This window comes from Oryctolagus cuniculus, chromosome 2 (assembly GCF_051225735.1).
Source record: "Oryctolagus cuniculus isolate XC-2025 breed Fujian yellow rabbit chromosome 2, ASM5122573v1, whole genome shotgun sequence".
In the NCBI taxonomy this organism is placed as follows: Eukaryota; Metazoa; Chordata; class Mammalia; order Lagomorpha; family Leporidae; genus Oryctolagus; species Oryctolagus cuniculus.
In genome coordinates this window covers 17,946,567-17,964,393 of record NC_142868.1, presented here as the reverse complement: position 1 = coordinate 17,964,393, position 17,827 = coordinate 17,946,567, and the positions used below count along the sequence as shown (strand labels likewise).

General features: G+C 42.2%; 1 protein-coding gene across 1 annotated transcript in view; it reads right to left on the bottom strand.

Moving 5' to 3' along the window:
- Positions 1-17,617, bottom strand: part of LOC100344458 (cytosolic beta-glucosidase) — a 123,515-nt gene extending 105,898 nt beyond the window's left edge. Inside the window, exon 1 of the mRNA XM_002709257.6 lies at positions 17,474-17,617. Within this exon, the coding sequence (XP_002709303.2) occupies positions 17,474-17,531 (58 nt within the window). The 5' untranslated portion in view covers positions 17,532-17,617. The remainder of the gene's footprint in view (positions 1-17,473) is intronic.
- Between the last annotated feature and the right edge of the window lie 210 nt (positions 17,618-17,827).

Here is a 17,827-nt window from a genome sequence, read left to right as displayed (position 1 = left end):
AGATAATTAATAAAATACCAAGTGCAATGGGAAGACTTATCACGCCACCCACAGTTCTGTCTGTGACCATCGTAAACCCATGTTGCACAAACCCCCAACCTCAGGGAGTAGACTGGATGGAGGATCACAGCCAGGAGCCCTGAAGGTCCATCAGAGTTTCCGCAAAGGCCACACTTCGCTGGGCTGTTCCAAGCCAGAGCTGAGTGTGGCAGGGCTACAAAGACAGACCTTTTCCTGGAAGATGCAGGACACTTCTGACAGGTGACTTGGATCAAGGACCCCCAGAAGACCTTGTTCAACTTCTTTCTGAACTGAAGTCCGAATGGCTCATTCAAAGTTGCTTTCTTTCCTTCTGTCTTCATTTGTCAGATATACAGTCCAGCCCCTCTGGCTCCCTCCCCATTTTCTATCTTGGGATTTCCTCCAACAAGCTTTCTTCATGCTCAATAGAAGATCCAACTAACACACCTCCAGTTGGCAATGATGATAAAAGTGATGATGATAATGATGATAATGATGATAGTGATGGTGATATTGATGGTTGTGAAGGAAATTATGATAGTGAGAATTATCATTGAGTTTTTCAAATGTGAGGCTCTGTGCTAAGAGGTTGCCTAAATTATTCCATATTATATTGCCAATAAACTCCAAAAGGTAGATGTTACTCACCTTAGAGATATGTCTTAAAGAGGTTAAGTAACAAAAACAAAACACATCCTTATTGGATTTGAATTTTTTATTTTCCTATCCAAGTAGCAAATAGAAGCACTGACAACAATAACCACTATTACTTCTCTATATTTCACATAATAGTCTTCCAGGTCTTTTTCTATATATCTATTATATAGTAATTAATTCAATCTAATAAATGTAAAAAGCCATTTTTTGCAGGAAATAGAATTTTTCATTGAACTGTTTAATTACTCTAAAACTTGCAGTTATCCAATTCACATTGGTTGTGTGGACTTGATCCAATCATTCAAATCCTGCTAGTTAATATATTCTAATGAAGTACTTTCCAGATTTGTGTCACATATTTGAAAGGGCACTTCATCCAATCTGTATACTTTTGGAAGGATTTTTCCAGGCCATTAAAACAAACAAAGGTCAAGCAAATGAGTCAATGCCAAATAACTAGACAATAGAACCATTAAAACACCTAAAATAACAATACCCAGGCTCCAATTTTAAGATTTATTGACACTATTAAATAGACTACTTAATAACAAACCGATAGGCTTTTCTAAGTGAAACAACTGGTACAATGAAATGCACTTAAAAAGATTTATGCCCGATAAGCATCTTTCTAAGAACATTTGCTTGGAACTTGTAGCAGTTTTCTGATTCAAGAATAGAACTTTGATGGCAGCAATGCCATTTGGAATAATTTGAGGTTCTTTTGATTCAGAAATGAACTGACTTTCTTTTTCTTTAAGGTCCCCCAGGAACTGCTGGGTCAGTCTTCAGTCTTGGCAGATTTCTGCCAGTGTCTCAAGGCAACTCCCGGATTGCTGAGTTTTCTGGGCTCTTCATGTTAAACATTATTGGAGTAGCTACAAATGATTTCTACCATCTGCCAATTGGCGGCACAAAGTGGGGTGTTTCATCAGCAACCCTCAAAAGAGACCTCCTAAAGAAATATGCGTTCTAACATATGCAATGATACTTTGACACAATACCAAACACCACCCCTCAAACATGCTATGTATCCAAGCCCCTAGTACCTGCAAAAGACAGCTACTCGCGCTCCACTCTGACTCAGCAATTCCACTATGAACCTTCCCCTGCTATTGGAGTTTAGATGGGTTCTGAGCAGTAATTGTATGGCAAAACATTTAACAAAGGTCTCAACTTTGTAAACATTGGAATGCTCTACTTTCTCTCCCCAACTCAGTAAAAACCTTTACCTCCAATTTTTTAAATGGTTTAGAAACTAAACCTCTAAGCATTTTCTTAACTCATCAAAATCTTCCACATGGGGAACTCCTTTCCCAAATATAATAACTCTTCCAAGTATCACCTCCATCCTTTGAAACTTCATATTATCTACCCCATTCACGATGCTGTAAGTTCCATGCTTGTGCTGTGTTTCTTGTGGAGCTTTGTCACATCCACACATTCCCCTCTGTCACTAATGAGCTGTGCAGTATTGATTATGTCAATCTCTCCAGACCCTATACAATTATGAAAGTATGTAAGTGTTTCAAAAATTATGTCTCCTGAAAAGGAACAAAGAATGGAGAAGAAGCAATGAAGAATGGGATGCTGAGTGGATAAGCACAGATTCTCCCTGCCTTCTCTTCCATTCAGAAAAGCTCTCTCTGTAGCTTTTATTTATTAGAAACCAGTATGAGATTTCCTTGAAAACCTGATTTCTGCTGCATTAAAATACATGTAAAAACCACTGAAAAACCCAGCTTTCTGAAATTTTACTACTCATCCCAAAGTTCAGTAAGAATGTCAGTTCCATATGGGCTCCTTCTGATTCTTTTGAACTCTTCTAGAAAACTGAACTTAATCCAGACATGCAACCTCACTAATCTTCACTCTTCTTGTTTCCCTCAGCACCATACACTAGCACCCTCTTTCCATTCTGATGTTAGTCATCAGCTCTACACTGGTGACTTTAAGCCAATCCGGCCTGAAATGCAGATCTGCATTTTCTGCTGCCTCCCAGACATCTCCTGTAAATATCCCATGCGAATCTCATACCCAGAATGAACCTGTTATGCTTCTGCCCCAGAGTCCCCAAGGCTTCTCCTTCACTAGGATGCTTTACTTCTGTTCTTAGCATTGCTAGCCAGGCAGCTGGCCACCTAAACTACAATCACAAGAGTCTCCTGACTCTTCTTCTTGTTTCCTTCAGGTCATACATTGCATTCATAAATATGTCCTTTTGGTATCCCCTCAATGATATCCCTCTAGTTGTTTTCCCCAGGCTGTCTCTCCCACCCCAATTAAGCTCTTCATCGTCATCTGCTTCATCAACTGCTATAACCTCACAACTGGTCCCTAGATTCCATATGTCTTTCCTTCTAGTCATTCTCCATACCACAGTCCAAACTCTAACATCTAGACCTGATTGTATTATTCCCTTTATTTAAGAATATTTTAAAGTTACCGCATATCTAATGCACATGATCCAAAGACCAGATACTTATCCTTGTACTCTATGTTTATGGACATATTTCACCTTTCTAGATTCAGAACCTGCCATCCAACCTATCATCACAAAGCAATAGCTTAAGGCAGGCTCTATCAAAGCATAAGCTAGCTGCTGGGGTATTTGCAAGAACTCAACTTCTGCACCCCCCTATAAATATTATCATCATAGAGTCACATATGAGATCTCAAATCTACATTTTAACAAAAATGCCAAGTGATTCTAATACATTCTAAAGTATAGTTGGCCTTCTGTATCCATGAGCTCTGCATCTAAGGGTTAAACCAACCACAGATTAAATTTTTTAAATTATGTTTATATATACTAAACATCTACATACTTTTTCCTTTCTGGATGTTATTCCCTAAACAATATAGTACAGTAAGTATTTAATAGTGTTAGGTAATATAAGTAAATCTAAAGATAACATATACAAGAGACTGTGTGGGGTTATATGCAAATGTGGGAAATTAATTTTATATATAAGTCTTGAATACCCCTGGGAAGTCTTGGAATCAGTCTTCCATGAATAAGAAGGGATAACTGTCTTAGAATCCTATATCATTTGCCTCCTTAATTTGACATGACTACCTCATTCTACAATTATAACATAAGTTGTCATACTTTTGTCCCTTCACTCAAAATATGTGGTTGGCTTATATACCCTTTCTTGTGTCTTTCCCTGAAAACAAAACAAAAGCATTTTTCCCAAAAACCCAACTTAGATTCCTCAACTAATCTCCTACATAGCCTTTATTCTTGCATCTCCTCTCCTCCCACCTTTGCTCCTACAAGATTTTGTTTTCTTGGCTGTTGGATTTGTCAACTCATATCATATTCAGGTATATGCTTCTGTCCCCCATAGACTACTGGTTATAAGTGATCATTTTATTCACCTTCATAGCCCCAGGCTATAAAACCCATGGTTGATCAATGCTAATTGGAATAAAGAAATTGGTACTCAGCAGTAATTCAAATAAATATTCATTCAATTTAATTTAATTATTCATGCTCTGCTAGAAAATCCAGGTCTCTAAATACAAGATAGGGACTTTTCTGGATCTTCTTGAAAAATTTCTCTAAAAATCAGTCATCAGTCATCAACAAAGCCAACCTTATCAGAGATTTGGTAGGATGGTGTGTGGTCTTTATTTGAGCTGTGGTGAGAGAACAAACAGTATTCTCTAAAGATATCTGCCTTCAGCTGTATAACATCCTGAGAACCCCTCCGTTATCTCTTCATCATTTTCCCACATTTGCCAAGTTCTCGGCACAATGGGCCATGAAAGAACACACTGTAATCCCAATCAGTTCCATCACCATATCCTGCTCTTCACTCAAACAATAAGAGGTGACGAACAAAGCCTCTTGGTAATAGTTCATCCTGTGAAAGAGCTTGGTGCCCCACACTCTGTTATTGAACAGCTGATGGGCCTCTCTACCCTGTGCCTGCAATCTAATCCTGGGTAATAGCTTCTAAGATGCACAAAGTAATGGACCATCAAGAGAAAAGGTTGCTTTTTCAAAGATCCCCAAGTATGCATCTGTAGGATGGACTACAATGACTCCAAGGAAGATTATTTTCTTTAGAGTAAATAATACACTTTTTTCCCCAAGTCTCAAAGCCTATATTTAAATGATTATTCCTAAGTGTTGTGGGAGACATTAAGCCTTATCTTGACAATTCCCAATGTAAAACTGGGTAATGTTTCAAAAACATTGCTTGTGTGTCACCTGCCCAGAAACCCACCATCATCTCTTGCATGATACTCCAAATTCCCAGGCTGACCCTGAAATCTATTTATCTCAGTGCCTACCTGAAAGCTATGCAGTGACTCCTACCCTACCCCACTATTTACACAATTGTTCCTTTGGGAAAATGTCCTCTAAATTCTCCATCGAGAGGTAGGCAAGTACATTTCTGCCGGCCTAGGGGGCACGGGGAAAATGAAAGGGCAAGAATGAGAAGTGAATGAGGTCAGACATTCCCAGGAATCAGGATCCTGTTAGTATTCATTCAAAAACACCCTTCTCTCAAGGATTAGTGTTCATTAAGAACAAAATACTGTAGTCTCCACTTGTACGAGAGAGATTCTCAGAATCCCAAGTGGCTCCCACCGCCTCTTTGTCATCTAGTTGGAACATAAATGGGGTTGTAAGATTTGACATTGAATCTGAAACTCTCTGACCTCCTCTCTATTTTCAATTTTCCCCTAACTCTTTTAAGCGCACATTGTAACTGATATACATTAGATACATTTTAAATGGGTGCATCATAGGAAATATTTTCTTGTTGCAATTTAAAATGAAATATATTTACAGATTCAAAATTTTAAAAAGTTCTTTCAGATTAAAATAAAATCAACTTTTATTCTATTATTAAAATGTAAAGGATTTTTTAAATCTCATTTATTTTGTCAATTGGTTCTGCTTAGCATTCTTCAGCCCAGTCCACTCTCAATTATCCATGCTAAGAAAGAGGGATCAGTGGCCTGGATAATCTAAAACAGCAGACAATTTTAAAAGCCCTTGTATTTGGCCTGGGCATACTTTACAATCAAACTCTGATTATCCACACTAATGAAAGGAAGAGCAGACACCTTGAAAAAGATCTAAAACCAAAATAGATCTGTTCAGCTTGTTTAGGGCACCCCAAGAAAAAGGGTCACCCAGTATAGTAACAGGAAAACAACAGCAATGTGCTGCTGCCCATGGAAACCACTCACACCTTCAAAAATGCAGACAGAAAGCAACAACTTTGTAGCAACACTTCTCATGGAATTTGTCATCTGTAGACAAGGGAGTTACTTCAAACATTTCCCAGGTAAAGAGGCATATGATCCACGCCATTTCAAGTACTTACTACCAGAATCGATTGTTCACATGTGCTGGACACTTTCTTGGTGGGGGAGGATTCCCTTTGCACCATGAACACTCAGCCCCTCACTACCACTACCAAATGCACAGCAACACACTTGGAAGAATAGCATAGAGATTAAAGATCAAAGCGGGGGCCGGCACTGTGGTGTAGCGGGTGAAGCCGCCGCCTGCAGTGCCGGCATCACATATGGATACCACTTCGAGTCTCAGCTGCTCCACTTCCGATCCAGCTCTCTGCTATGGCCTGCGAAAGCAGTACAAGATGTCCCAAGTCCTTGGGCACTTGCACCCCCGTGGAAGACCTGGAAGAAGCTCCTGGCTCCTGGCTTCGGATCAGCACCGTTCCGGCCATTGCGGCCATCTAGGGAGTGAATCAGTGGATGGAAGATCACTCTCTCTCTCTGCCTCTCCTTCTCTCTTTATAACTCTGACTTTCAGGTAAACAAATAAATATTAAAAAAAAAAAAAAAGATCAAAGAGGCAGTGAGCTTGAGTAGAAGCAGCCCCATCCTGGACATTAGGAAGCCGGCATCTTTGTCCTCTGCTGCTCTCTGTTTGTGTCCATAGTCAGGTGTGCATTTAAGCAAAGAGAACAGCATGTGCAGAGACAGACCTGAAAACCATAGAATTAAAGAAGTACATGTGCTTCCTTTTGGTCAAGGAATAAGACACAAATTGAGAAAAAAGCAGTAGATGGAACTGGAAATGCAATTAGACATGAAATTACAAATTTTCCTGTCGCATGAGAGGTCCAGAAATCATCCTGTAGGTGGTAAGAAGATATGAAAATCTTTTAAATAATTGTGAGACTTCACTGAACATTTACGGTTTGCTATGCACTATTCCCAGCGTTTGCTATGCGTAAGCATTTTTAATACTTACAACAACCCTGAGAAGAGCACTGTTACTGTTCCCATCCTACAAATGAAGGAACCAAGGCCTACAATGTGCTGAGATTGCTGCCAAGATCACCAGACTGGAAAGTGGTGACATCAGAGCTCAAAGCCAGGTCTATTTCTCAGCTCTTACTCTCTCTCTCAGGCAGAGGAAGACTGTGGTCAGAGCGGAAAAGGCCACCTAGCAGCAAGGTGCAGGAGCGACTGGAGGAGCATGAGTAGAAGGAAGGAGGCTTAAAGAAGAAAAGACATAGATGAGAAGTTCCAGAACAAAAGGAAAGGAGACAATGACAAGTGGTGGAGACGAGAGCTGTAGGAGGAGAGAGAAGGAAAAAGCTAATTGCTTAAATAAAGGAAGGAGAAAGAAGAAGCATCTGCCACGAGTTCTGTGTTTCTGGCTTGGCTTTTCTGTGATAGCTGATTTTTTTTTTTAATTTTTAATTTGAGAGACAGAGGGTTCCTATCTACTGGTTCACTCCCCAGATAAGTCCATAATAAACATGGCTGCGCTAAAAGCAGAAGCCAGGAATGCAATCCAGGTCTCCCACATGAGTGGCAGGAACCTGAGGGTCTGAACTGGTAGGAAGAAGAAAGTGGGAGCAGAGCCAGCACTCAAACCCAGGTAGTCTGATGGCGGATGCAGGTGGCCCAACTGGCTCCTTCCCACCAGGTCAAATGTCTGGCTCCCAGTATTGAGTAACGAATCACTTAGCTTCGTGCACCAGTGTGACTTCAGCTGCAAAGCAACCCACACCACATGGGAAGGCCCAGAAAGCAACAGCACCATTGCCGCTTTGAATTCCCCAGTATGATGTTGGCACACAGTCATCCAAAAAAAGCAAATGGTCTTTATTTAAGATTTCAGCCAGTCCCAAAAAGACAAATATCATATATTTTCCCTGATTTGTGGTAATATACAGAGTACCAAAAACATGTAATGGACATGAGCGAAATTGACATTTTGATTTAGTAATGGTTTATAGCCCTTGTGAACACTCCTGAGGAACAGTGTTTTTCTACTTACTACTTGATGAGTTCTTTATTTAGTGGAGGGTCATGCTTATAATTATCAAGTAAATTGAAAGTATGTCATTCCAAAAATTGAAAGAAAAATAAGACAGTTGGGTGGGGGGGAGGTGGGAATAAGGAAGGGAGGGAGGGTGGGATGGAAGTATCATTATGTTCTGAAAACTGAATATATGAAATACATGGAATTTGTTCACTTTATATAAATGATAGAAGACAGGAAAAAAATTCTATTTATTTATTTGAAAGGCAGAGCTACACAGAGAGGGAGAGACAAAGAGATTTTCCACAGCTATTGTAGATAATTGGAGAGGGAACCAAAAGGCAGGAATTCTCTCTTTCCCTCTGAAATATATAGAAAATGAAAAATATTTTTAAGTAGATGGAGAAAAGAAATTGTGAAAAATGCAAATGGCCTGGAGCTGCTGACACCAGAAGCAGAAGCCTAGCTATGTGGTGTCTCTGGATCCCAAGAGACCTCTCCACTATGACTTTTCTCACACAGTCTGGATCCTGTACTTCGTCTTTTTACACTATATGAAATTCCATTAATTCCACAGTTACTCATTCTCCTAGCCTGTTCCAGTGGCTATAACAAAAGACCATAAAACAGGTGGCTTGTAAACAACAGACATTGATTTCTCACAGTTCTGGAGGCTGGAAATCTGGGATTAGGGTGTCAAAAGGTCAGATTCTGGTGAGGGCTCCTTCCTCGATTATCAGCAACCACCATCTTGCTGTGTCTTCACATAGCAAAAGAAAGTAAGTCACAAAGAAAACTTTATTTAGCACACAGCTTTGGAGACCTAAGGTCTAATATTGAGCAGTTCCATTTGGCTGGTCTCCAGTAAAGGCCTTTGGATAATTCAAAACATGGCAGATGGTGTCAAAAGGTGGAAGCACATGTAAGACAGATCACAGGACAAGAGAGGAAGCAAAAGAGCCAGCCTGACAAAGCCAAGCCCACCTTGTAACACCTTCTCTTGGGCTCACCAATCTGGTCCCTGGACACCCAATCTACTCCCAAGACGTGAGCCCTAATTCCTCCTGAGGCTGGTCCCAGCCCCCAGTGACCAAATCACCTCCCAGGAGGGTTCACCTCTTGCAGTCTTCACCAGCTCCCAACACCATTACACTGGGGACTGAGCCTCCAGGACATGAATCACGAGACCATAGCAGTGATCATGGCTCTCTTACAAGTGAGAACCAAGGGCCAGTGCCACGGCTCACTAGGCTAATCCTCCACCTGTGGTGCCAGCACCCCGGGTTCTAGTCCCGGTCGGGGTGCCAGATTCTGTCCCGGTTGCCCCTCTTCCAGTCCAGCTCTCTGCTGTGGCCCGGGAGTGCAGTGGAGGATGGCCCAGGTCCTTGGGCACTGCACCTGCATGGGAGACCAGGAGAAGCACCTGGCTCCTGGCTTCAGATCGGCACAACGCGCCAGCTGTAGTGGCCACTTGGGGAGTGAACCAACGGAAGGAAAACCTTTCTCTCTGTCTCTCTCACTGTCTAACTCTGCCTGTCAAAAAAAAAAAAAAAAAAAAAAAAAAAAAAAAAGAGAACCAGGATGATTTGTTTCCGTGCCTGACTTGTTTCACTTAGCATAATGCTTTCTACTACCATCCGTGTCATCACAAATGATAGTATTTCCTTGTTGTTAAAAGGCCTATGGGGCTAGCATCAGGTGCAGTGGATAAGCTGCCACCTGCAATGCCAGCATCCCTCTGGGTACCAGGTGGAGTCCCAGCTGCCCTGCTCCTACTCCAACTCCCTGCTTATGAGCCAAGGAAAGCAGTGGAAGATGGTCCAAGTGTTTGGGCCCCTGCCATCCACATGAGATCTGGAAGAAGCTCTGGGCTCCTGGCTATTTGGCCATTTGGAAAGTGAACCAGTGGCTGGAAGATTCTCCCTCTGTCTCCCTCTCTCCTTCCCTCTCTCTCTCTCTGCTTCTGCCCCTCTCTGTCTCTCTCTCTCTCTGTAACTCTGCCTTTAAAATAAATAAAATAAACCTGTGTTTTCAACACAGATGAAGTATAGCAATTCAGGAGAAAAGGTTGAGGAAATCAACCCAGAACCAAAAAAGCACAAAATATAAAAGTAAGGTCTCCAGGACCGGCTCCCTGGCTCACTTGGCTAATCCTCCGCCTGTGGCGCCGGAATCCCATATGGGCACTGAGTTCTAGTTCCGGTTGCTCTTCTTCCAGTCCAGCTCTTTGCTGTGGCCCAGGAGGGCAGTGGAGGATGGCCCAAGTACTTGGGTGCCTGCACCCGCGTGGGAGACCAGAAGGAAGCTCCTGTCTCCTGGCTTTGGATCGGCGCAGCGCCGACCATAGCAGCCATTTAGGGGGTGAACCAACGGAAGGAAGCCCTTTCTGTCTCTCTCTCTCTCTCTCACTGTGTAACTCTACCTGTCAAATAAGTAAAAAAAAATAAATAAATAAAAGTAAGGTCTCTAACATTCATCCAATAAATTTTTTTTAGAAAGAGCATGAGAAAGAGAACAGCACTGAAAATTTTGCAGGTGAGAAATGTAAGACTTAGAGAAGTAATTCTAAAAATACTGCTCTAGTAGTCCACAACCAGACGTTTATATGGTCTAGTTGTTTCCCACTGCTAAGCTCAAGGCTGAAAGTCGATCAGCAATGGAGACATGGCCCCAGTGGTTGCTAAGGGCATCCACTCTGATCGGCCATTGCAGGTCCTGGTCTAGTCTATGTCTACTATTTACAGTTGACATCTGACTGGTGAGTGTGGATAGTGCTTTCCTTGATGAGAATTTGAATATCACTCCTAAGCCTGTATTTTTTCAATGATGCCTACTTCACTAACTTCATGGTAAAAATGCATATTTGAGATTTTTATGAGTATCAAATTTGAAATGGAGGGAAAGATATTAGAGTGCTTTCTGTCATACTAATGTTTAAGCTATGATAGGTCTCACAGGTAAATTTTTTCTTCTTTTTTCTTCTTCCTTTTTCCTTACACACCAAGAGATAAATGACCATGCTTTAAGCCTGTTTCGCTTTCTTCTTTCTAGATACGAGCAGACAGCCCAGTTCTAGAAAACTATGAAGGGCTTTCAAGAGAGAAAGTTCCAATCTAGGATGTTTAATCCAAGGGTGCAGGGAAACCAGAAAAGAGGGACCAAGATACACAGCTAAAATAGGCTGAGTGGAGAAAGCAGACAGGAAGTGGTCTGCAGAAATACAGCCTCTGTGCTGACATCCATAGCAGATACATGCAACATCCTGCTAGCTCAGGTTGATATTGACAGCTGAGCTTTCAGAAAGAGCCAGAGAAGAAATAGCCTGTAGAGAGTTGCCATAAACTTGACCTAAAACTAGCTACTATAGCTGCCTTGTTCATTCTCTCATGTTTGTAGGGCAAAAATAACCACAGATTTGCTAACTATATGATTCCACCTTTGACATGCCAAGGCGACAAAAAAATGGCCAAAGTCAGAGATGACCCTTAGTTTCTGCCAACATAAAGACAAAGTTAAATCAAAATCACATACTATATTGGTATCTAGTGCAACATCAAGGGCTCACAGTGGCACTCATAAAGCTTCCCCTTTGTCTCCTTAACGTCCACAAATACAGACCCCACTAGGAAGTATTAAGGGAGTAGCGTAGACTTCGCTTAGGATTTGTGGGATTTTTACAGGAAACATTCAGCCTTGAAAGTATTGGGAGTTACAAGCCCGTAAGAGCTGTAGACCTGGGTCCTAAATGCCATTTTTGTAGCTCCTCTATGGCCTACCAAGAAAGTAAACAAAATGCCTCTGAAATTCCTCCTGTGAAAGAAAACAGAGGATAAAGTCAGACTCACAAAGGGTTAAAAATCATGAGAATTTTTCACTACTTAAAAATATTCTGTACGCATGATGATTGCATTTTCTTCCCTGCCTCTTAGTCCAACAAATATATTTTATAGGTTTTACAATGTTCTTTACAACTCACCTAAAACACATAATTTTCTTCCTGCTTATACCACTTATTTATTATTTATTTATTAGATTTATACTGTGCTTTCCTCTAAAAGGCTCAAGGCACCACACAGCCTACTCTTGTATAATAAACATTAAACTCTTCTTTAAAACCATAAACAGTGAAGTATCCAGAGGAGAGGAAGAAAGGACATAAATAAGAGGAGGAAGAAGGGGGAGGGCAGTAAGGCACAATGAGGCTGCCGTTTGGGACACCCACGTTCCATACAGGAGCGCCAGTTTTATTCCTGGCTCTTCTGCTTCTGATCAGCTTCCTCTCTACATTTCCCAGCAGGCAGCCAACGACAGCTCAAGAACTTGAGTTCCTTTCATCCACATGGGAGACCTGGATGGAGTTCCAGGCTCCTGACCCAGCCCTGACTACTGCAGGCATTTGGGAAGTAAAATAGCAGATGAAAGATAGATCTCTCTCTCTCTTCATCCACCCCTCCTATCATTCTATCACATATATAAAAATAAAATTTGTTAAATACAAATCAGATTTTTTTTAAAAACTAGAGAAAAGTAGGCATTTGATCAAACGTGTAACCAAGGGACCAGCATTTTAGCACAGCAGGTTAAGTCGGCTTCTGCATTGCAGGCATCCTAGTAGAGTACTGGTTCAAATCTCAGCTGTTCCACTTTTAAACTAGCTCCCTGCTAATGTGTCTGAGAAAAGAGCAGAAGATTGCTTAAGTACCTGAGCCCCTGTCACCCATGTGCAAGACCCTGATGGAATTCCTAGCTCTTGGCTTTGGACTGGACCAGCTCTGGCTCTTGCAGCCATTTGGAGAATGAACCAGCAGATGGAAGATCTCTGTCTCTCTCTCCTTCTGTCTATGCCACTGTTTTTCAAATAAGTAAAATGAATCTTCTTAAAAATATATACAACCAAATAATCAAGATGCTCTGGTTTGAATGTGGTTAGTCCTCTAAGACTTCATGTGTTGAAAGTTTTGTCTCCTGTGTGGTGATGGTGTTAAGGTAGTAGAATCTTTAGGAGGCGGGGCTTACTGCAAGGTGATTATGTGTCTGGAAGCACTGCTCACAGATGGGATTAAGATAGTTCTCCTGGAACCCCAGTTAGTTCCCGTGAAAAAAGAGTTATTATGAAGGAGCAAGCTTGTCTCTCTATACTCACTGGTTCTTGTCTCTCCTCCTAACCCCTCTTGCATGTGCTCCTGCCATGACTCCCGTCAATAGGCTCTCACAGGCACCAGACCAATGGGGCCACCAGATCTTGGATACTGACACTGACTCCAAAATTGTGAGCTGAATACATCTTTATATATATATATATATATACACACATATAATGTATATATAATATATACATTATACATACACACACACACACACACACACCATCCTTGGGTACTTTGTTATAGCGACAGAAAATGAACTAATCCAATATTTCAAGAGGCTTAGTGACCAGAATGTGTGATCCCTGTGGCTTTCAGTTGACCTGACCTGCAAAGACCCAGACGATGCCCTCCATCTCACATAACAGAGCCAGAATCTCTCTACTTTTCTGTGGGAGAGAGGGGAGGGAACGCTAGTTTTTATTCAGAATTCTCAAGTGAATATCTGAAAACAAAGAAGAGCATACTTAGACAACTGTGTTTTCAAAATCAGCAGCAAGAGACACAGAGCAGTGTTTTACAAGAAAACACTGAAATGTTAGATTTTATTTACAAATACAAATCAGAATACCTATGAGTTATAAAATTCTATAGACTTTCAGAGGCCATGGAAGCACAGAAGTTCAAAGAGTCTCAAAAATCAAATGTGACAGCTTGGCCTCAGCTTTTAAATCTCAGGTCATACTGGTTTGACAAAGACACATGTTGATTTGCTGTGTCCATAATGGAGGCAACAGTCGAAAGGTTGGTTAAGCATTAACTCTCCCAGCTGCTGCTGTGGTAGAACTGGTCAAAATTGAGCAAGGAAAGAGTAGATTCTAATTTGCAATCAGAGTAACAAAGAACAATTCCCACTGAATGGAGCAGATGATGTTACTCTCCTTATCAAGGACAGCATGCATCCAAGAGAAAGAAAAACAATGGCATTGATGTCTGAATCACTCCCTTTACAGTGGCTGGAACACAATACCTGAGGCTGGCTACTTCATAAAGAAAGAAGTTTCCATCAGTTCAGTGTTGGAGGTTTGACAGCATGGCACTGCTGGTTCTGGTGATCACATCAGAGCAGGAGTACATGTCAGAGGGAGAGGTGACATGGCAAGACAGGAAACCAGAGAGCAAGGAGGAACCAGTGTGGCTCCTTCAGAACAATCTTCCCATGGGAACTCCAGGGTCTTTTCAAAGCTCTATTAATTCCTTTAAGAGGAACACCCCAAAATGACCCAATGCCCTTGGACCAGGCCACACCTCCTAAAGCTTCTATCACCTCTCTAACTACCACACTGGGGACTCAGCTTCCAACACACGAAGTTGTGAGGGACACACTCAAACCATGCTGGTACTAGTATTGATATTGTAGTATTCAGGAAGTACTGTGTGCCAGACCACTTTGTGCTCCAGTTACATATGCTAAGCTCTTTAGTCCCTAGAACAAATGTACAGTGAGTGTGACCACTTCCCTTTTCTGCAAGTAAGGAAAGTGAGATATAAATAAGTTACATACTCAAAGTCACTTTGAACATAAGTGATTGAGTAGGATCCAAACCCAACAAAAAAGGTTAGGAGGGGCTCCCAGGCTAGACAACAAAGAAACATAGAAAAGCCACTCTGAGCTGATAGACAACAGGCTGATGACTCTTAGCAAAGCATGTTGGATTGAGTTCCCTACCCTAGAAGCTGCTAGGAGAGTTAATAGCACAATCACAGGTTAAAGAACAGACAAAGGTCTTAGCACTGCAAAGCCAAATTTGTCGCAGTGCAGAAGAGCATGGGACAAGCTGGCTAATGGCAAACAGAAGAACTGCAGCAACTTTGAGACTGCCTGAAGAGAGGAGATCAGCCTGGATCAGTTTGGTTGCTCCAGGTCCTAGGAAAGCAGAGACTGGAAGTTGGTAACTGACACCCACTGTGCTGTCTTGCACAACGGGCTGCATATTTATTCTAAGTTAACTGAAAAGTTCTATAGTGAGTCATTCTCAGTAATCATTTTGTGATCTCTCAAATATGAATACCACACTAAGTGTCATCTAATTTATGCCTCATAGCTATGTGATACAGTAGATACCATCATTATTCCCATCTTATGGTTGAGAAATATTAAATTTTGCCTAAAGCACTCTGTATATAATAAATTATAACCTAATATCTAAACACACTGCAAATTGAGAGGCTATTTTTCTAGCAGGTAACTGAGTCTCAGCTCAAGTAGGAAAGCTTTTCGCCAATCACAGGCTGCACACTGATAAGACATTTCCCAACAAGATAAACTCCGAGTTGTAACCAATTGGGCTATTTCTGTGTGTCATGTCCTTTTTCTGTCTATAAATACTGCCTGAACAGAGCTCTCTTCCCTGCTTCAGAGAGAAGCTCAATTCAAGAATCCTTTCCTTGCTCCACTGCTAAACTCAATTGTTCCAAAGTTTTTCTTATAACAGGAGACACAGAAAAGTTGAGTGCATTGCCCAAAGCCACCAGGCGAGTGAAAGCAGAAACAAAGTTCAAGTCTAAAGAGCCTGGCTCCAGAGCCCAGCTTCATGATCACCACTCTGCCACTTTCAGAGCGTGGTTCTGTGCACCCAACGCCCATGTTCTGCCACCTGTATGAGCTGCCTACCTGCCCTTCGAGAACAAAATGAATAAGGATCAGCTGTTTTATTTTCCCTCCTAGATGGCCAGCCCACTCAATCACCCACCCTAACCTAATGAAAATGTCTGGGAGGTGAAAGAAGATACCCTGTAGGGAGAAAGTAGCATGGAATCCTTGCTAACCAAGATGTTCTCAAACATTCTTTTAAAAGAGCCTTGTAGAACAAAACAATATTGCGGGGTCCTCCCCAGGAGGTATCTTCCACAGGGCAGTCACTGCAATTGCTGTAACAGCAGCCCCTCATTCACATTTATTCAGGCCCGGCAAATATTCACAGAAGCTGGGAATACTAAGCAGCATGGGTTGCTCCAAGATTAAGCTGTACTGTCTCCCTTTCTAGAAAAAGAGCCCATCTTCAAATGGCTCTCTCTCCTTCACATCTCTTAAGTCTTGGATGAACAGACACTAATTCACATGGATCCCCCTAGGTCATCCAACCTGGAGTGGCCACTTTCACTGATCCTTTACTGTCATTCTAACACGTACTATAAGAATTATTTCATTGATTGGTTAATTCGTTTTGGTTGGTGTATTAGATTTCCAGTAGAGCAGTAAGAAAGTACCATACCATAGATGGCCTAAACAACATAAAGTTCTATCACAGGCCATAAATCCAAACTCAAGGGGTCAGCAGAGCCCTGATCCCACCAAGACTCTAGTTGAAGTCCTGCCTTGCCTCTTCCTCACCTCTGATGCTGGCCATTAGTCTTTGGAGTTCATTGGCTTAAGGTGCATCCCTCCAATCTCTGCCTGCCATGGGACATTCTCCTTTTATGTATCTATCCGTGCTCAGATTCCCTTCTAATCAGGACACCAGTCACATAGGATTAAGGGCCTGCCCCAACCCAGGATAAATTTATTTCAGTTAATTCTATTTTTGAATGGCTAGTTCCCGCCTCCAGAACTGTAAGAGGGTACCTTTCTATTGTTTAAGCCTCTTAGTTGGTGATAAGTGGTTACAGCAGCCCTAGGAATCTACTACAAGGATCTCACTTAGCTTTGTTTAACCCCAGGTTTCACCACTTATTTAACCAAATATTTTCCTCCATGGTAACCTACTAACAATCCCTAAATCCTTAATAATTTACTTTTAGAAAACTAAATCCAATCTTCCCATTTTACATATGACAAAACTGAGACTGAGGAGAACAATGGAGGCCCCCCGGGGGAGGCCAAGGCCCAGGGCCCAGCCTCCACGTCATCCTGGGTGCTCTTTACTATCAGATACTGCTCCCCTTCACTGCACGGCTGCCCCTGCATGTGGGGAGACCTTTATGAGATTTGTCTCCATGCCTGCTAGGAAAAGAACAGGGCACTTTCCTCTGGTAATGAAGGGCTCCTTGAATCATTTCACCCAATATTTTTTTCAGCCACTAGGAGAAGCTGCTCTCCCTTTGAGGGGAGCTGGGTAAAATGTGCCCAAGAAACCAATTACAAACAAGCAGTTGCTCCAGTGTAAACTGATGTCTCCCGTAGCGTTAGACTGCTGGAAAATTCAGCAATAGCCTGAGCCTCACCTCCACCCTCCACTACCCCCATGCTCAAGGAAACAGACATGGGAACATGGGCTGGTCCTGTCTGAAAGGTGGACCATGTCATGGATGGTGTCCTGAGCTCTCCAGTCCCTTCCCTTCTTGTGGTCAGCCTCCTCCCACTACCGTCTTCCCCAGGCACCCAGCACCCACCAGAAGGGACCCAGTCCAGCCCTGGCGAAGGGGAGGGCACTTCTCCTACCTTCCACTTGATAAGCTGCAGTGGCAGCCCCCCATCCAAAGCCTGCAGGAAAAGCCATGGTTTCAGAAGCTGCCAAGTTGGAACCCTCAGCTAACACAGCCCCGTGCCCTTCAGCAAGAAGAGCCAGGCAATTGTGCGGACAATAAGTGATCTCTCAGGTGGCAGATATATATATGCAAACGAGATAGGAGCCAGATTAAAGGATCCCACTTGACTGGCCACAGCCTTGATAAGAATCCACACTTTGTACAAGGTGAACAATTGCACTTTGTTTCCCACTGCACTTTGATTAACAGAGTTGCTTAGTCAGCTTGGGTGCTAAGTTGATCTTTTCCCTGTTCCTGCAACACGTGG